The sequence below is a fragment of the Eulemur rufifrons genome, chromosome 16, assembly GCF_041146395.1.
Source record: "Eulemur rufifrons isolate Redbay chromosome 16, OSU_ERuf_1, whole genome shotgun sequence".
Classification (NCBI taxonomy): domain Eukaryota; kingdom Metazoa; phylum Chordata; class Mammalia; order Primates; family Lemuridae; genus Eulemur; species Eulemur rufifrons.
The window spans coordinates 39849298-39868287 of NC_090998.1; the positions used below are offsets into that span (position 1 = coordinate 39849298).

At 43.5% G+C, this 18990-nt stretch overlaps 1 protein-coding gene across 1 annotated transcript in view; it reads right to left on the minus strand.

Moving 5' to 3' along the window:
- The window catches only part of LOC138396956 (natural resistance-associated macrophage protein 2-like), a 32962-nt gene that overhangs the window by 13613 nt on the left and 359 nt on the right, over window positions 1–18990 (minus strand). Inside the window, exons 2-11 of the mRNA XM_069490770.1 lie at window positions 11674–11745; window positions 8775–8923; window positions 8108–8233; window positions 7613–7732; window positions 5061–5167; window positions 4127–4197; window positions 3956–4023; window positions 2723–2878; window positions 1897–2055; window positions 459–545 (exon numbers count right to left, since the gene is read on the minus strand). Of these exons, the coding sequence (XP_069346871.1) occupies window positions 459–545; window positions 1897–2055; window positions 2723–2878; window positions 3956–4023; window positions 4127–4197; window positions 5061–5167; window positions 7613–7732; window positions 8108–8233; window positions 8775–8923; window positions 11674–11745 (1115 nt within the window). The remainder of the gene's footprint in view (window positions 1–458; window positions 546–1896; window positions 2056–2722; window positions 2879–3955; window positions 4024–4126; window positions 4198–5060; window positions 5168–7612; window positions 7733–8107; window positions 8234–8774; window positions 8924–11673; window positions 11746–18990) is intronic.

Sequence of the window (18990 nt, forward strand, 5' to 3'; positions counted from 1 at the left end):
GTCTACACCACACCACGCTTCCCAAATTATATTCCTTAACACATTATGCTGGAAAATGGTAATAGGAGGGCAGGGAAAGTTCAAAGAAATCTAGGAAATCCGGTGTACTACATATTCTACTCTTGGAGGATCACAATATAAGCAGCATAAAGGGAATGAGAGAGCCCAGTAACGAACACTTTACTAAGAACACTTCTTTAGGCACCCCAATTAACATCCTGTGGAACACTATGCTATCAGCATGAGTTTCAGAAATGCTGGTGTACCATTCATCTTTTCAACTGATCCTCTATTCCCTCCCATGTAATCCAAAATGCTTGTCCGGCATCTTGACTTCAGAAATAAATGACACCCCAGGGGAGATATTCTCAGATCTGAAGCAAACTCACAGATAAAAACAGATAATAGGAGAGGAATATTGATTCAGAAGCAAAGATCACAAATCTGAACATGTTTACCCCTTTGTAGATGTTTACAGCCAGTGTTGAGTTATCGTTAGGAAAGACGCCAGCATGGGGACTGCTGCTATTTTGACAGACTTCAACCTAGAACCCAAAGCAGTTCAAGAGCAACTTTAGTTTTAGAAGCCAGGACCAGATAAGAGCTCTCCTACAGATCATACCCAGTCACCCATGAGAGGTAGGCTGCAGGGAAAATGCTGGATACAGGCTGTGATGGGGACAGAGACTGTCAGCAATATAACTTGGAGTCTTCCTCCATAATCTTTCTACATCCCTAGGTCATCAAAAATCTTTTCTGAGTTAAGAATCTGCATGGTAATACATAAATGCTGGGGCATTGTAAATGAGGACATGAGGAAAGGCTCCTAAGAAGGCTTCAAACATGAGAGAACACCCAGGTAGAGAGCCCTTAGTCAAAGCAGACAGGAGTCAGAGGTCCTTTGGATGAGAGACAAATGGTGATCAAAACTACATAGGCAATTAGAAATCAAGATGATACAGAGGATAGTGGCTCATGCATGCAATTCTAGCACTCTGGGAGGATGAAGCAGGAGGGTCTGCTTGAGTTCAGGAGTTTGAAAACAGCCCTAGCCAAGAGTAAGACCCTGTCTCTATTGAAAATAGAAAAATTACCTGGGTGTCATGGCATGCACCTGTAGTCCCAGCTACTCTGGAGACTGAGGCAAGAGGATCACTTGATCCCAGGAGTTTGAAGTTGCAGTGACTACGATGATGCCACTGCACTCTACCCAGGGTGACAGAGTGAGACTCAGTCTCAAAAAAAAAAAAAAAAAAAAAAGGAAACTGAACCTCACTTCCCCCCTCTTAAAAAAAAAAGAGGATACAGAAATCAAAACGACAAAATAGCCCAGGTGTAATGGCTCTTGCCTGCAATCCCAGCACTTTGGGAGGGTAAGGGAGGAGGACTGCTTGAGGCCAGGAGTTTCAGACCAGCCCAGGCAACAGAGCAAGACCCTTTCTCTACAAAAAATAACTTAAAAAAATTAGCTGGGTAGGGTGGCACATGTCTATGGTCCCAACTACTTGGGTGGCTAAGGAAGGAGGATCGCTTCAGCCCAGAAGTTTGAGGTTACAGTGAGCTATGATGATGCCACTGCACTCCATCCTAGACGACAGAGCAAGCTCTGCCTCTATTAAAAAAAAACAAACAAACAAAAAAAACACCAAAATCTGTCTTACTCCCAGTTTCTGTTTTCTATTTGTTGACTCCTCCCTATCAAAAGCTGAGAAAGATGGGCCTAGATTTGATCAGCTCCAAGATTGAACAGTCTGACTGGTACACAGTGACTTTAGAGGACAGCAGGGAGGCTAGAGATCTATTTCCCCCCGGCTCCGTGTCATTGCATTTTCCTACCATGTTCCAGTCTCCACTTTACCCTCACATTCACTACCACCCATGACCCTGGTTACTCACCACCTGCTCGTTGGTTTTCTCAAAAAATGCTTCAGCAAAGACTGACATAACAAAGACATTGATGATGAAGGAAATAAAGACAGCAATGCAGGATTCAATGAAAAAGTACTTATTGGCTTCTCGAACTTCCTGTTTATCATTCCGGTTTACCTGTCTAGACTAGAGAGATAACAGCAGTAGTTATTTTTTGACCTGTTGGAGCAAATTTCCTTGTAGCATTTCAGGAGTTGGAGTCAACTGAGAGATTCGGAGGGTAAATAATTCACCAGATGAAATGTGAGAGATCCAACACTCACCTACATCCTAGTTCACGGAGTAATTAAGAACTTCATGCTCTTTGATGGCATTGCACACCCCCAAATAGAGAACAGTGACTAAGTGACTACAGAGTTCTCAGTTATTGTGGCTGGAAGGACCACTGACCTACAAACACCTTATTTTAGTCCTACGGGTGTATGATCCTAATTTTAAAGGCTTCTGAAATCTCCCAGCAAATTATTACGTAAGACTGGTTGGACTCTTATACTCCTGACCTCCACAAGGCCACTCGTGCTTTTGAAATTTAAACACAAGAGGCTCGGTGCGCCTTCAGACCTTTTAAGAACTTTAGTCCCACCTTCTCTGTGGGGCCAATAATGTCTGGTCAATTTGGGGATAAAAACTGAGTCCAAGTCCAAGCATGTAGAGGTTATAAATGTCCAGGTTTGGAAAATAACTTGCTTCTTCAGAGCTCTAATAGTTATAAACTAACTTTGTGTCCCTTGAAGTTAAACAAAAACATTCTATTAACTATATAGGGGGACACTGACATAAGGGCCTTGCTCACCTTGACTAAGGCAGAATGCAGGTACACGTTGTGTGGCATGATGACAGCTCCCACGATGCCCACAGCCTGCCCGATCTGTGGGGTGTGACAGCCTGAACAGGATGGCACGAACATGCCCTTCAGTACCTGGCTCTGGCTGGGTTTCACTGTAACATACTACGTGCCAACAGAATAACCATTAGCCTTCCCTGGACATGAAACTGGGGGAGTAACATAGTACTAGGTAACACGCAGCAACGTCTTCTTCTGCAACTACCTACGATAATGAGGAATACAGAATCATCAAAGAACCAAGCAACATAAGGGACTTCCTACTGGGTGTCAAAGAATCTAGGACTGGAGTATTGAGATATTTTACATCATATTTTAGATACACAAAACAGATGTGTATAGAATGTAATTGATATTCAAAAGAAATGAAATGGCTAAGGAGATTACTGTTATTAGCTTCACAGCAATTCCTGTGAGACAGACCCAAGACACAGAAACAATTCTCGCTTATCTCTACTTATCCTGCTTCTGTTCACCTATGTTCATCTAAAAAAATCACTTGATGTTTCCACTAGTGTGTACTCAGTCTCAATCATAAATACTTCTCATACATACTTTTCCCTGGCTTAGCATTTCTCTTGGAAGCCTTTGGACGAGATGCATAATCTACTCATAGATTAGATTTTTTTAAAAGCTCATCCAGGCCAATAAGCAGAAATCAGTTATAACAACTGGACATAGAAAGTGCTAATACTGCAAATAATGGTACTGATTCTTAGGGGTTCCTGGGTTGGGATACAAACCATGAAATATCCAGTATATCCCCTATAGTTCAACTCTTTTAATACAGGGAAAGTTCAAGCTGCAATTAATATAAACCAGAATGAGCAAAAACAGAACTCCTCTAAGTAACAGCCAAGAAACATCCTACAACTCCTTCCCTAAACCTCTCCAAGCTGTTCTATTGTCAGGATGGCGAACGTGGGACTAGGAAGTCTAGTCTGGAAAGCCCTAGGAAGTCTAGTCATTTTTAACTTAGTAATACCTACAGGCCTTTCTGCACACTAACCTTTGTTATAAATCATGTTCCTTCAAAATTGGCCCAGGACGGAACTGACTTTTTATTGATATATGTCATACAATTAAATCATCCTAGCACTAGTATTGTCTTTTGTAATAAAAGACTAAAAAAAATTAAAAACCCACATGTTATAAAACTAATGAATAACCTGTAACACTTGCCTCATATCCAAATGTGAGGGCCATAACAGTGATGAGAAAGCCAAAAAATGCTTCTAGCTTCCGCAAGCCTAAAGGAGACAATGCAGCAGTCAGCTCACAGAAGGCAGACTGCCCCATCAGCCACATGAGATAAAGCAGCTCCTTTGACCCCGCCATTCCCACTCTCCTTACCATATTTGTCCAAACAGAGAAAGCTAAAGGTATCTGCAATGGTGATGAGGACTCCACCCCACAGAGGAACCCTAGGTCAGAGACAAGAAATGGACAGCAATGAAAAGAAAGGAAACACTGAAAAGCACTTTCTTCCCACCAGCTCTCTAGATACAGAAGACTTTGAAAAGCCAGGACTTAGGGGAGAAGGGACAGTGGTAGAAAGCCAGACCTTGGGTAGTTTAAGATAACAGCACCAACTTGATTACATTCATTCAAACTTTGAGAGTCTACTATGTCAGATATTTAGGATACAAAGCTGAAAAGTATGGGTGTTACCCTCAAGGAGCTCACTAACTAACAGGAAACAATAACAAACAAACAATTATTATACAAAATACTGCACACTCTATAAGAGAGTTATGTATAACACACCAGGGGAATGAAAGATGTAGAGCCTACGTGTTCTGAGGGAGACGAAGGTAGCTCCAGAAAGCTTCCACAGAAGAAATAATAATTGAGTTGAATTTTGAAAATTAAAAACAAATTGGAGGCCGGGCGTGGTGGCTCACGCCTGTAATCCTAGCGCTCTGGAAGGCCAAGGTGGGTGGATCGCTCAAGGTCAGGAGTTTAAGACCAGCCTGAGCAAGAGGGAGACCCCCGTCTCTACTATAAATAGAAAGAAATTATCTGGCCAATTAAAATATATAGAGAAAAAATTAGCCGGGCATGGTGGCCCATGCCTGTAGTCCCAGCTACCTGGGAGGCTGAGGCAGTAGGATCACTTAAGCCCAGGAGTTTGAGGTTGCTGTGAGCTAGGCTGACGCCATGGCACTCACTCCAGCCCGGGCAACAAAGCGAGACTCTGTCTCAAAAAAAAAAAAAAACAAATTGGGTTTTTGTTTTCACCTTTGCTTTGAAACATGGATTACTTTCTAGAGGAAAATCCTCTTACCTTCCTAAAGACAGAAGATTGATGGCAATGGCTGAGCCAATGACTTCTTGCATATCTGAGCCAATAATAGCCAACTCCACCATCAGCCATAGGATGATTCGTGGGACCTAAACACCAAACAGTAGAAAGACATGGTTCTTTTAGACACAAGGTCTCAGTCTGTTGCCCAGGGTGGAGTACAATGGCACACAGACTGTGCTCACTGCAGCCTCAAACTCCTGGGTTCAAGCCATCCTCCTACTGCAGCCTCTGAAATAGCTAGGACTACAGGCAAGCACCACCACAACCTGCTAATTTTTAAATTTTTTTGTAGAGATGGGGTCTTCCTATGTTGCCCAGCCTGGTCTAAAACTCCTGGCCCAAAGCAATCCTCCCCCTCGGCCTCCCAAAGCTCGGGGCTTACAGGTTGAGTCACTGTGCTAATCCTTTCTCAGAAACTCCCCCATATTCTGGAATTCATATTTTAACATTGACCCATAAGCAGTCCATTGTAAGTCTCCAGACTAGAGATGAGGTACCAGACCTTGGCTCTACTCAGCCCATCACTGCACTGTGGTTCCCAACTGGAGATGGAAAGTGGGCTTCCATGTGGCAGAATCTATGCATCAGGTCATAGATCTTGATCTGATCTTACCTTTTTCTCTTTCCTTTCCACTCAAGAAATGAATGGGACTTCCATTCATTAATTTCTACTTAGTTTCCTGCCTAAAAACAATCCTCAAAGTTTTGGGAGAGAATAAGGATGCTAAAATAGGGATCAAGAGAGACTAGGAACTGACTGCAAGAGAAAAAATCTACACTGAGCATAGCTGAGGACACAAATCAAACATGAAAAGGTTGGGCTCATTTTTAATGTAATAACAGTACGCAAGCAAGTGAGAAAGAACAGATATGCAAAAGGACTCAGGATGAAATTGTTGGAAATGGGTGACATATAACAAAGTAGGTAACTAATCAGGCCAAACCATCAAGCTGAAAGACAGATTTAGTTATGCTGGCTCACTGAAGCCAGAAAAAACACCCCCAGATACCTACTGTCCAAAAAATATCTTGTCACAACAAAACAACTATTAGCATGCATGCAGAAAGAGAAACTAAAGGAAATTATAAATTATCAAGGTTTTTTTTTTTTTGAAAAGCAGATAAAGATACCTTTCACTCACAGCCAGGAAAGGAGATTAAATATTGAGGACAAACAAGAGGAAGATCAGGCCAGGCGCGGTGGCTCATGCCTATAATCCTAGCACTCTGGGAGGCCAAGGCGGGAAGATGGCTTGAGGTCAGCAGTTTGAGACCAGCCTGAGCAAGAGCAAGACCATGTCTCTACTAAAAATAGAAAGAAATTAGCTGGACAACTAAAAATATATAGAAAATATTAGCCAGGCATGGTGGTACATGCCTGTAGTACCAGCTACTCAGGAGGCTGAGGCAGGAGGATCACTTGAGCTCAGGAGTTTGAGATTGCTGTGAGCTAGGCTGCCGCCACAGTACTCACTCTAGCCTGGGCAACAAAGTGAGACTCTGTCTCAAAAAGAAAAATAAAAAATAAAAAAAGAGGCAGATCAGTATCTTATCTAAAGACGAAGGTCAGTTAAAAATGTCTTCCAGATGTAGGGCTCATTCCTGTCTTAGGCGACAGTAAAAAAGTCCCATAATGTCCAGAAGCAAGTTACAGAGGATAGTATAATCCCCACTGTGAGGATAAATTGAAAAATAATTATTAGCAAATCCAAAGATCCTTATACTTTGTATATACTTTGTAAGAAAAGGAAAAAAATTTACCTTTTTCAAAGTGATGGCAAAGTCAAACAAAAAAGAAGAGATACATATATAATGTAAACTGATGAAGCGACATAGAGGTATGAATAAAGTGGTTGGACAGAGTACCCCAGTCCCCCACGGGCTGGGCACTGCTAGATGCCAGGAGGTAGAGTGAATGGAAACGTTTACTCAAACAGAATTTTTCTAAGGAAACGTTCTGGGGAAAAAGTGAATCTCAAGTTTGATTTTATTTTTTATTTTTTTTTTTTTTCTGAGACAGAGTCTCACTCTGTTGCCCAGGCTAGAGTGAGTGCCGTGGCGTCAGCCTAGCTCACAGCAACCTCAAACTCCTGGGCTCAAGCGATCCTCCTGTCTCAGCCTCCCGAGTAGCTGGGACTACAGGCATGCGCCACTATGCCCGGCTAATTTTTTCTATATATATTTTTAGCTGTCCATATAATTTCTTTCTATTGTTAGTAGAGATGGGGTCTCCCTCTTGCTCAGGCTGGTCTCGAACTCCTGAGCTCAAACGATCCGCCCACCTCGGCCTCCCAGAGTGCTAGGATTACAGGCGTGAGCCACCGCGCCCAGCCTCAAGTTTGATTTTAAACAAGGGAAAAAACATGGCTTGGTAGTAAGAAAAATTATAGAATTTCCCTTGGATCTCTCATTCTTCAGGGTGACAAGCCCCCAGCCCTCCACTGTCTCAGTATATAGTGGGGCCAGCACATATGCCAGACACAGATTCCTATGATATGGGTGAGAGACAGACAGAATAGTACATTGCTCACCTTGGGATACTGACGGTGACACACTTGAGCAAGATGCAGCCCAGTGACCACTCCCAGTCTAATTGCGAGCCCCTGGAGCAGCAGCCCCACGATGGTGGCCAACAGCAGGACCCAGAGCAACTAAGAAGAACAAAATCCCCCCATTACACTCATTAGACACCTGGGTTTCTTTGTCTGTTTGACCACATGAATAGGAAACACTATAAATGAGGGAAAAGCCCACGTCAGGAATCAAATGCTCTGAGTTCTACATCAGGTTTTGCACATGATCTGCTAGGTCACCTTCTGCTTTTCTGAGCCTGTTTCTCCCATTTGCAGTTTCTCCTTTGATCAAGGAAACTATGTGGATAAAATAAAAGACCGGATGGGGAGTACTTTACACCTAAGTGTCACAGCCAATGAAGCATCTGCATGTAGCCCCTGAGGCTGCTATCCAACACGGATGTGAGGGTATATTGTGTGTTTATAAGGACAGGGGTAGGACTAATTGTTCACCTGAAATCCAGCCACTGCTCCAGACTGCAAATCGGCTTCAATGTTACCCGGATCCAGGAAAGCGATGCTCATAAGAAAGCCCGGTCCCGTGAAAGCCCAGAGTTTATGAAAGCTAAAACAGGAGTACTGAACAAAAAAGGAAAAGAGATTAAACTAAATATCACTTTGAAACTAATGATCTAATTTATCTGTTCTCACATATGAAGCAACAATATCAGTTTTACAAGAACAAAGGATTTAAGATACTGGATGACATGTGTGCCCAAGTTTCACTTCAATCCAATGTACTTTTTGTCAATAAGCTGGCCACTTCTCTGTCCAAGTCAGAGCCAGTCCCTTACCTGCTCTTTCCATCAGCCTCTCATTCTAAAACCAGAGTAACAATATCAGTAGCTCTGTAACCAACCACTTCCCAAACAGGACAGACCCACCATCATAAAAAAGAAACACAAAATTCATATTTTCCTGATCAAAAAATGCTCATTAGTGCCACCTGGCAACTATTTTCAAGGCCTTCATTTTCCTTAACAGTTTCGATTTATTTTGATTACAGGACAATGTCTACCAAAATTAGACCTGAGGTTATGGAGTTTCAGTCATCCGGCAGATCTTTCATTCATAGGCTTTCCCAAATAATAGCATTCACTGCTAAGGACTCTTTACCAACCTCCTCCTCAGGAATGGCGATCTTCTCATTAAAGTAGGTGTCAAAGGGCTCCTCTGAGTGCTCGGTAGACTGTGGAAGAGAGGAGTTACTGTAGGCAGGGTTGAAGGCACCAAGACTGGCAGTGTCCCTATGGTCTCCAGAAGCATTGCCTGAATTAAAATATTTGAGAAGAAATTAATAAGAATGAACAAAATACACTAACAACTCATCCTCAAAATACTGGAATTAAATTTTTAATACCTAAATGCATAAGAGATCAATCTGACTTTAACTCAATTTATTTTTAATAGTTTATTTTTATCATTTTTCTTTTTCTTTTTTGTTTTTTTGACACAGAGTCTCACTCTGTTGCCCAGGCTAGAGTGCCGTGGCATCAGCCTAGCTCACAGCAACCTCAAAATCCTGGGCTCAAGCGATCCTTCTGCCTCAGCCTCCCGACTAGCTGGGACTACAGGCATGCGCCACCATGCCCAGCTAACTTTATATATATATATTTTTAGTTGTCCATATAATTTTTCTATTTTTAGTAGAGACGGGGGTCTTGCTCTTGCTCAGGCTGGTCTCGAACTCCTGAGCTCTAAAGATCCACCTCTCTCAGCCTCCCAGAGTGCTAGGATTACAGGCGTGAGCCAACACGCCCGGCCCTTTTTCTTTATTGAGACAGGGTCTCGCTCTGTTACCCAGGCTAGAGTGCAGTGGCATCATTGTAGCTCACTGCAACCTAAGACTCCTGGACTCAAGTGATCCTCCTGCCTCAGCATCCAAAGTAGCCAGGACTACAGATGCTCGCTGCTATGTCCAGCTCATTTAAAAAAATTGTTTTTGTAGAGACAGGGTCTCGCTATGTTGCTCAGGCTGGTCTCAAACTTCTGACCTCATGCGATCCTCCCACCTTGCCTCCTAGCATTACAGTCATGAGCCACTGTACCCAGTCTTATCTATATTTTTAAATATACTTTTTGGTAATGCATTCACGTGTCAAGAATTACAAAAAGCCTACACGAATAAAGTTCCCTCTCACCCCTCTCCTCCAGTCACTCAGCTCTAGATCAGGTTTTTTTTTTTTTTTTTTTTTTTTGAGACAGAGTCTCACTCTGTTGCCCAGGCTAGAGTGAGTGCTGTGGCGTCAGCCTAGCTCACAGCAACCTCAAACTCCTGGGCTCAAGCGATCCTCCTGTCTCAGCCTCCCGAGTAGCTGGGACTACAGGCATGCGCCACCATGCCCGGCTAATTTTTTCTATATATATATTTTTTAGCTGTCCATATAATTTCTTTCTATTTTTAGTAGAGATGGGGTCTCGCTCTTGCTCAGGCTGGTCTCGAACTCCTGAGCTCAAACGATCCGCCCACCTCGGCCTCCCAGAGTGCTAGGATTACAGGCGTGAGCCACCGCGCCCGGCCTAGATCAGTTTTAAAACTAATTTCACATTGGTTTTTCTACTTCCTCACTTGTATTCTTACTTGGTAATTTTTAGAACCATTCCATTTTCCTCTAAAAACACTGATATCTAGGGCTCAAAATATGACATTCCCACACCAGCCCCACTGGTAACCCAAAATCCTAACTTTTAAAAGAAAAGAACTAGGTCTGTCCGGTGGAATGCACACCCCACCCCCATTATTTGGTGGGATGTACTCAAAGAATCATCCTTGGACACTATACCTCCGTCAGGCTTCTCAAAAAATGTGCAAGTTGCAAAATCCTGCCACAGTTCAGGCTAATTTAAAGCTGCAGGGAAACCACCAAGCAGGAACCCTTTGCACCCTGACTGCGCCTTGCAGTGAAGTGGCTGCTGGTCACGGGCTGCCAGCACCCTTGTGATACCGGGGCTCATCTCAGACTGACATCATTGTTTCCCCAAGTTCTGCATTTGTAGCTAATCTTAAATGCAGGGAGGGGGAAGGTCTGGGAGAAAAGGGATAATCCACCAGAAATATATAAAGCCCAGTTTCCTGCAGCCATCAAATGGCTATTTTGCATCACAATGTTCTAATCTCTGTATTGTTTTTTTTGAGACAGAGTTTCGATCTGTTGCTCGGACTAGAGTGTTGTGGCGTCAGCATAGCTCACAGCAACCTCAAACTCCTGGGCTCAAGCAATCCTTCTGCCTCAGCCTTCCAAGTAGCTCAGACTACAGGCATGAGCCACCGTGCTTGGCTAATTTTTTCTATATATATTTATAGTTGTCGAGATAATTTTTTTCTATTTTTAGTAGAGACGGGGCCTTGCTCTTCCTTAGGTTGATCTCAGACTCCTGACCTCGAGCAATCCTCCTGCCTCAGCCTCCCAGAGTGCTAGGATTACAGGCGTGAGCCACCACGCCCGGCCTAATCTCTGTATTTCTAATAAATTCTTATAACCTCCCATTAGAAAAGCAAGGGCTTTCTTTCTATAGGGAACAGACCCACATCACCTTAATTAAGTGGCCCTGAATTGATGAGGAAATTTACAGAATAGGAACAGAAATTCCTAAGGGGAAGCTCAGATTTAGGAAGACATAGTCAAAACCCTCAAGAAGCTCCAGTCAAATGCAGTATAAGGCACCCTTCTGGTATTCTACTGTTCCACACACACCTGAAACACCAGGAAGTGCCACCAGCAGCCAAAGCACTCCAGAGGTTATCATGCCAGGTCTGGGAATACTACTGCCTTTGCAAGATTACTTCTATAGAAACCAAACTTGTAGCTAATCTTAGCTCAACTCACAATTGGAAATAAGGTATGAAGGCAGGTCTCTGTGGTTACAAATCCATTCTCATTTATACTCTAAGTCACAAGACGGTGACTGCTGAATACAGTTATTGGAATAGATGACGAGAGGCAAAATACTGTACATTTCTGGTTCTGACATAAGCCTAATTCCAAATAAAAATTAAACAACACAAAGCTGTAAATTACCATCTGACATCTTCTGTTCAGGACCCAACACCATGTTGGATACCTGAGTGTCCGAGTTCTTCGAATAGGATTCTGGAAAGGAGAAAAGGGAGGGAGAATTAGCAAGAACACACTAACAAGTTCAGAACCAGCATTTTGTTACTCTGTATGACTGAACCCTTACTATGTGAAAAGAATAATTCTTCTACTGAATTAGATAACCTTGAAAATAATTAGTTTTCAGAACATTATTAAGAGATATTTAACAAAAACAGAAAAGTCTTAGTCACATTTTTGCTGGCAAGACTTCAAACCCAAATTGAAGCAAGGTATTATAGTGGGACAGGCAAATACTTTTTGGTAAGCGTCCACAGAGAGGCTGCTAGGCAATTACCCAATCTCTGCCTTTGCCTCCAGATTACCCCAAATGTCTGAAACCAGACTGTTTTCCCCAAATTTTATAAGATTTTAAGGACAGAGATCTATAACTATCTTTGCTCTAAGAATTTAAGCCCATGGACCAACCTTTTGGAAAGGGTGGGGAAAAGCACCATACCAGCATACTGGTAATGGAGGGCCACTACTTCGCAGCCTCAAATTTTCCTAAGGAAAGACTTCATTTACAATGTTCCAGTCCTCATTCTCCAACCCTCTGACAAGCAGGAAAAGAAACTAATCACCCATGACCCAGCCCCTCCTGGGATCTCAAGGGGAGCCAAAGCACCAGCAGGATTAGGTCTGTGGGATGCCAGCACTTCTCTAGGTCCTACAACAAGTAACTTGCAGGGCGTCAGGGTGAGGGTGGGGTTCTCAGATGTCCAGCGTCTGCTAAATTTAATTGGGGGGAGGGGGACATATTAGCAAGCCCATTTGGCCACAGATTTATGGCATATTCTCCAGTCAGCCTCACCAATAAGGCCAATTTTTAACATTTCTATCTACTTATTATGGAAACTACTTACCAGTTCATTCCAAATTTAGAAGGGGAAGGACCAGGTAGTATTTATTGATTTTCTCCCCCTATTAAATCCCAATAACTATCTTACTGAAAAAGTGATGAAGCCTCTCTTAACCACCTTTCCCTGCTTAAATCTAGTCTTTTTTCCACTCTTGTCCCTTATGTTGCTCCTATCTGATCAACCCTCTACTTTCTTTTTTCGGTAAATCTCTCTATACCAACATATTTTATACCTACCTTATAGAATTACAGAATTCAGATCTGAAAGGGGTTTTTAGGTTTACACCTGTCTTGTAACGTATATAATATACCACCACCTCCTAATTTGGAAAACACTATCTTTCCTCTCTAGAGTCACTAATGTCAAATATTATATTACAATGGACAACCAGCCAAGCCTCTCCTGTCACGTTTTAAGCCACCAGATGGCCAAACACCAGACCCCAATAACACTGGCTAAACCCAACCCCTCTTTCAGCCAGCGCTGATAGCACCTCACTCAATGGGATGTGTATGTCTGACCACTCAGAGTACTAGCACTCCCTTGGATTGCAATCATAGCACAGCCCCTTTGCACTCCCCAAGGCCTTCTTACTTTTGTCTTACATATAATTCTAATATGCCAGGTTATCTTAACCTACAATAAATTAGAAACCATAAATCAGATCTGGGACCCTAAGAGAAAATAAAATTTCAGGACCCTCTAAATTTATGATGCAAAGGGGTAAGTTAAGCCTGGGAAACTGAGTTACATAGCATGTTTGCAATTTTGCTTATACGTTAACTCTCTTCCTCATTGTTCTTTTTCTGTAAATGACTAGGTGAGACCAGAGACCAGAACTTCCCCTCTTCTAATCACTGATCTTCGCTAGAGATTAACTGGCTCCTTTATTGTCCTGTACCTAACTCAGAAGTGAGACCCCATGACAAATACATTTCAGTGTGGAATGTTAAATATACCTTTCTACAAAGAAAAAGATCATCTCAGCTAATCAGATTATTTTGGCTATGCATTAAACCTTTCATTAAGGGCAGGCGTGGTGGCTCATGCCTGTAATCCTAGCACTCTGGGAAGCCGAGGTAAGAGGATCACTTTAGGTCAGGAGTTCGAGACTGCTGTGAGCCATGCTGATGCCATGACACTTCAGCCAGGCAATAGAGAGACACTCTGCCCCCTGCCCCCCAAAGAAGCTTTTTTCTGGCAACATGAAGAATGATTATTATTAGATTATATGAAACCCATTTATTCTAATGACAGATATTGGCCCCCAAATGTAGACTGACTTTAATTTTAAATACATATTTTCCTCAGTTTCTTTTTTCAAAGCAAAGAAAGATTATATGGAGACAAATAACACATACTACAAGATACTATGATTCTCCATCCTCGTACAAGCCTCTTCCTGGTCTTTAGAACCTACTAAACTTTTAATAATTCACTTGTAGCCTTCTCCTTTTGTTACCTAGTTTTAACAGACACCAGATTATTAGAGATGAAACACAAACAAACAAAAACCCCACACAAAATGACCTGCCAGCAACAGTACAAGAACAAGACTGAGAACACTAATTTCCCTACCTATGTCTTTAGCGGAAACTTTGGTCCTTACACTAGAAAATATAACTTTCTCTGACCTTAAATTGAAAGTGAAAGAGAAGTTACATAATAAATATATTTTTATCATTCCTGGCCAATTGTTTTATATTCCATTCTGATTTCATTAAAATATACTTTATAATACATATATGTTGATTCACTTTATCCAGAATATTCCCTGTGATACCTGGAGAGCTCTTCTTTGTGTTTCCGGAGGCCAATTAATATTTTTTGTTTTGAAGACAGGGGAAACTCCTGACCTCTAGTGATCCTCCCACACAAGTAGCTGGGACTACAAGTGAGAGCCACTCTGCCTGGCCATGGTCTACGTCTTCTAACTCCTTATACTCTGCTCATTCAAATGCCCCTGGCTTCTTTTCCAAAATATTTTATTCAAATCACAGAGACCCAGACATAATGATGACAATATTAGGGCAGCAGCCTTCCCTTTTTGCCCCAAACACATTCAACCCTTTGAGTGTCATTCCCTTGTCTCCTTATTCAAACACAAATAGAAAGATTTCAAAACACTATTCATCATTCTTACCAAGCCAACAGTAAACTTTAACCCTAAAGCAGCATTAAACTGTCTTATTCCAAAGCTAAATAACTAAACTTACACCATCTGCACTTCAGCCAAATCTGGCCAGCAAGCTGCTGCAGTAAGCAGTGTTCTTTTTCATAAACTCAATGTTTCTCATTTGTGATTAGTTCTTAATAATGCTAAGTGTACACATAGCAGTTTCCTTGAAGGGGAGAATTAGAAGACAAAACAGTCTTCCACTGGGGTCTCCCAGATAGCACCAAGAGAATATGAAAGGGGGTTTTAAGCCCATAGAAACGGCATAAATCTGTCAGCAGACATTTGTATTTACCTGCATGGTGAGGAGGCAGAGAAAAAAGATGTCTTTGATTCAACAGCACCCACCCAAACTCTTAGCACTGAAAGTCAAACAGAAAAGATCTTACTTTGTAGATTCCATTCTCTAAACTTGAGTGAGTCAAAACTGAACCAAAGCTGCTTAGTAGTGCTGTAGAGGAATCCAAGGACCACTGCTGATTTCCTAACAGTAAAGTAAGATTAGCTTTATATGAACCTTCCCCATTCCTTAACAAGAAATGCTGCCAGGCTACCCAGAAATTCCCCTCCTGAGTCCCACAGCCTTTCTGGAAACATGAGAAACCAAGTATGCTGCAATCATGGCCTTTTGGGATTGGGTCCAAAAGAAACTGCCCAAGACAAGCAAGACTGTGAATGAAATATAGTCCAGTGAAAAAAATAAAGAGCCAAAGTTCTCAGGTTTCATTTAGCCAACACGGTTATCACAGTAAATGACTTAGTAAAATGATAATTTCCAACCTTATTTAATAAAACAAACACCCAACAGAAAAAGCCTCTAGTCACATGTAAATTACACCATACCCTCAGATCAAAGGTAATGATGTGGATGGAAAGCACAAGCCTGGCCGGGTGCAGTGGCTCATGCCTATAATCCTAGCACTCTGGGAGGCCTAGATGAGTGGATTGTTTCAGCTCAATAGTTCGAGACCAGCCTGAGCAAGAGCGAGATCCCGTCTCTACTGAAAATAGAAAGAAATTATATGGACAACTAAAATATATATATAGAAAAAATTAGCCGGGCATGGTGGCATATGCCTGTAGTCCCAGCTACTCGGGAGGTTGAGGCAGGAGGATTGCTTGAGCCCAGGAGTTTGAGGTCGCTGTGAGCTAGGCTGACACCACGGCACTTTAGCCAGGGTAACAGAGTGAGACTCTGTCTCAAAAAAAAAAAAAAGAAAGAAAAGAAAGCAAGCACAGGCCAAAGAGTTCACTGGCAACAGGTCATGGGATTCTGAGCAAAGAATAAATAATAAGGTCAGAATTCTTTAGGTTAGAAACTTTAAGGGGAAAGAAGGCACATGTAATAACAAAAACTCCTACATACCAGGAACTGTTCTAAAAACTTTATGTGTCTTAACTAATACTGACCAACAATCCTATAAGATTGATATTATCAATCCCCATTTTAAGTATGTGGAACGAAAGAACAAAGGGTAACTTGTAAGTAACTCGCTCAAAGGTTGACACAGCCAAGAAGTGATGCAAAGTGGTCATGCTTCAGACTCCACAGAAGTCAAGGGAAACACAGCTTTCTCCTATCTTCACCAACATTCACTAAAATTGTGCCAGCAAAAGTTTCCAGAAGCCTATCTCGCCTGGGAGCTCTCCTTCCATATAATTTTTGCTTTCGCTTTCCACTTCAGAGAGATGTCACATGCCTTTAACTTCATAAGACCCCTTTGAAAGCATGGACAACATGAGAATATCGTCATTTTACACACAGGAAACTCAAGACCAAGTTCCTCAACTTCTCCCCTAATGAAGCTCTTTGAAACAGTCTGATATATAAGGTCGGGAATTTGGAGGAAGCTAAAAGGAAAAAAGAATACAAAGGCATAATATCAAAAGCAAAGGCTTTAAAAAGGACATATCACTCCTAACAGCTGGAGAGGCATCCAGGCCACTTATGTGTAATATGCCCCTCCAGAAATACCCTTCTCCTGAACCCTGGAATCCAGAGGGGCCCTGAGAGCTGCACAAACAGCCCTAAAACCAATCTACACACACTACCTAGCCGCCTGTAGAGGCCCTTCACAAGGAAGGCGCTCCGATCCATGCGCGTCCGCAGGACTAAAGGAGTGTTTTGGTTTAAGTCGGGGCGAGAGGCCCCAGGGAGCAGCCGGGGCCCCAGGGCTCCAGTGATAAGGCGGCAGCTAGAGACCTTGCCCTGTGCCCGTCGGCCTCTTCAGTGCTGTTGAAGCAAGTCAGCCCACCCTGGATCGTGGGTCCCGACGCGCCATCATGTCCAGCGCGCCAGTTGGGCCATTTGTCCTAGGCCGCAGCGGGGAAGGGGTGAGGCCCCAGTGACCACCGAAGTTCTCTCCTCACACCCGGCACTCCGGCGCCCTCCTCTCAGGCTTCCTTCAAATAATCTGGCTTCATCCGTCCCCTGGACCCAGCGCCCCGTGCGCCGCGTGCCTTAGGCTCTCGCTGACCACACCTCGCCTTTAAGCCCCACGCCAGGCCAGGAGCCTGCCCCAAGGTAGCCATGGAGCCCCCACCCTCCTGGCGCCCTATGGCCCCGGGCCGGCAGCTACAAATCTCAGGAGCCAGGGCCAAACTGGCCAACCCTCTGCCCTCCCTGCGATTGGCCGACAGGTCAGCAGCCGCACAGTCCTATTGGCTGGATTCCCCGCCGCCGCTATGCGATTGGCCAGCCGACCGACACGAGGCTCCGCCCACACAAAGGTCAAGCGGGGGCAGGTGTCTGTGCCTAGGCTGCATCCCCGAGGGCTACTGCTTGCACTGGTCCCACCCACACAGAACAGGGATTTTTGCAGCTCCCACCCGCGGGTAGCGTGGGGACAGATAAAAATCCTGCCATAGTTCGTGGAGTCCTCAGGTCAGGTACTCACAAGCCCTTTTCTTCTGGAGACTGGACTCTACAAGGTACAGCTCCTCCCTGTAAAGTATAGCCACCTGGCAGGACTATTTCCTGTCGCCCCCAGAGCCACATCATAATCTGCTGCCCCACCAAGAGCACCCCACACCTGGGAGGAACCGCGAAACATTAGCTAGTGTAGCCAGTTCGACCGCCTTAACTGTCCTACAGCTGGACGACAGCCCTAGTTGTTTTTTTTTTTTTTTGAGACAGAGTCTCACTCTGTTGCCCGGGTAGAGTGAGTGCCGTGGCGTCAGCCTAGCTCACAGCAACCTCAAACTCCTGGGCTTAAGCGATCCTACTGCCTCAGCCTCCCGAGTAGCTGGGACTACAGGCATGAGCCACCATGCCCGGCTAATTTTTTTGTATATATATATTTTAGTTGTCCATATAATTTCTTTCTATTTTTAGTAGAGACAGGGTCTCACTCTTGCTCAGGCTGGTCTCGAACTCCTGATCTCGAGCGATCCACCCGCCTCGGCCTCCCAGAGTGCTAGGATTACAGGCGTGAGCCACCGCGCCCGGCCCCTAGTTGTAAATTGTTTTCCTCCATTCCACTTAGCAGCCTCGCTTCTCCTGAGACTTGATCCCTATCTAGCTAAAAGCAATCCCACTCCCATCCCCAGCCTCAACCTCTCAACCAGCCCGAGACTTTTGCTTTGAAGATGACTGTCAAACTGATGAAGTGGGGAGAATAAATGGTCTGACAAGTCACCCTCATTTTCTACAATGTCATTTAAAGCTACCAAAAAATTCTTAGACACCACCACCACCGTTTACAGCATTAATGATAACCAAGTTTCTTTCTTCAAGTAAAACACTGCTAGGAGAAAATTTTACTAATTAGTAAGAGAGTCCAAGACATGAGGAAAGGAGGGTGAACTACAAAGAGAAGTGTACAAATAAAGTACAAAGTAAAAAGCTCGGAGACCAGAATCAAACCAAATACAAAAACAAAACTGGGCCAAGCATCATCTGCTTCCTGGAGCAGGTTAGTTTCCATACAGAATTTCTCCTGGAGAGAAAAGAAAATGCACAAATTAGTTCTCTCTACAACGCATCTGTGTAGCCTCAGAAGGCTTGATAGGCCGGGCACGGTGGCTCACGCCTGTAATCCTAGCACTCTGGGAGGCCGAGGAGGGAGGATCGCTCGAGGTCAGGAGTTGGAGACCAGCCTGAGCAAGAGCCAGACCCCCGTCTCTACTAAAAATAGAAAGAAATTATCTGGACAGCTAAAAATATCTAGAAAAAATTAGCCGGGCATGGTGGCACATGCCTGT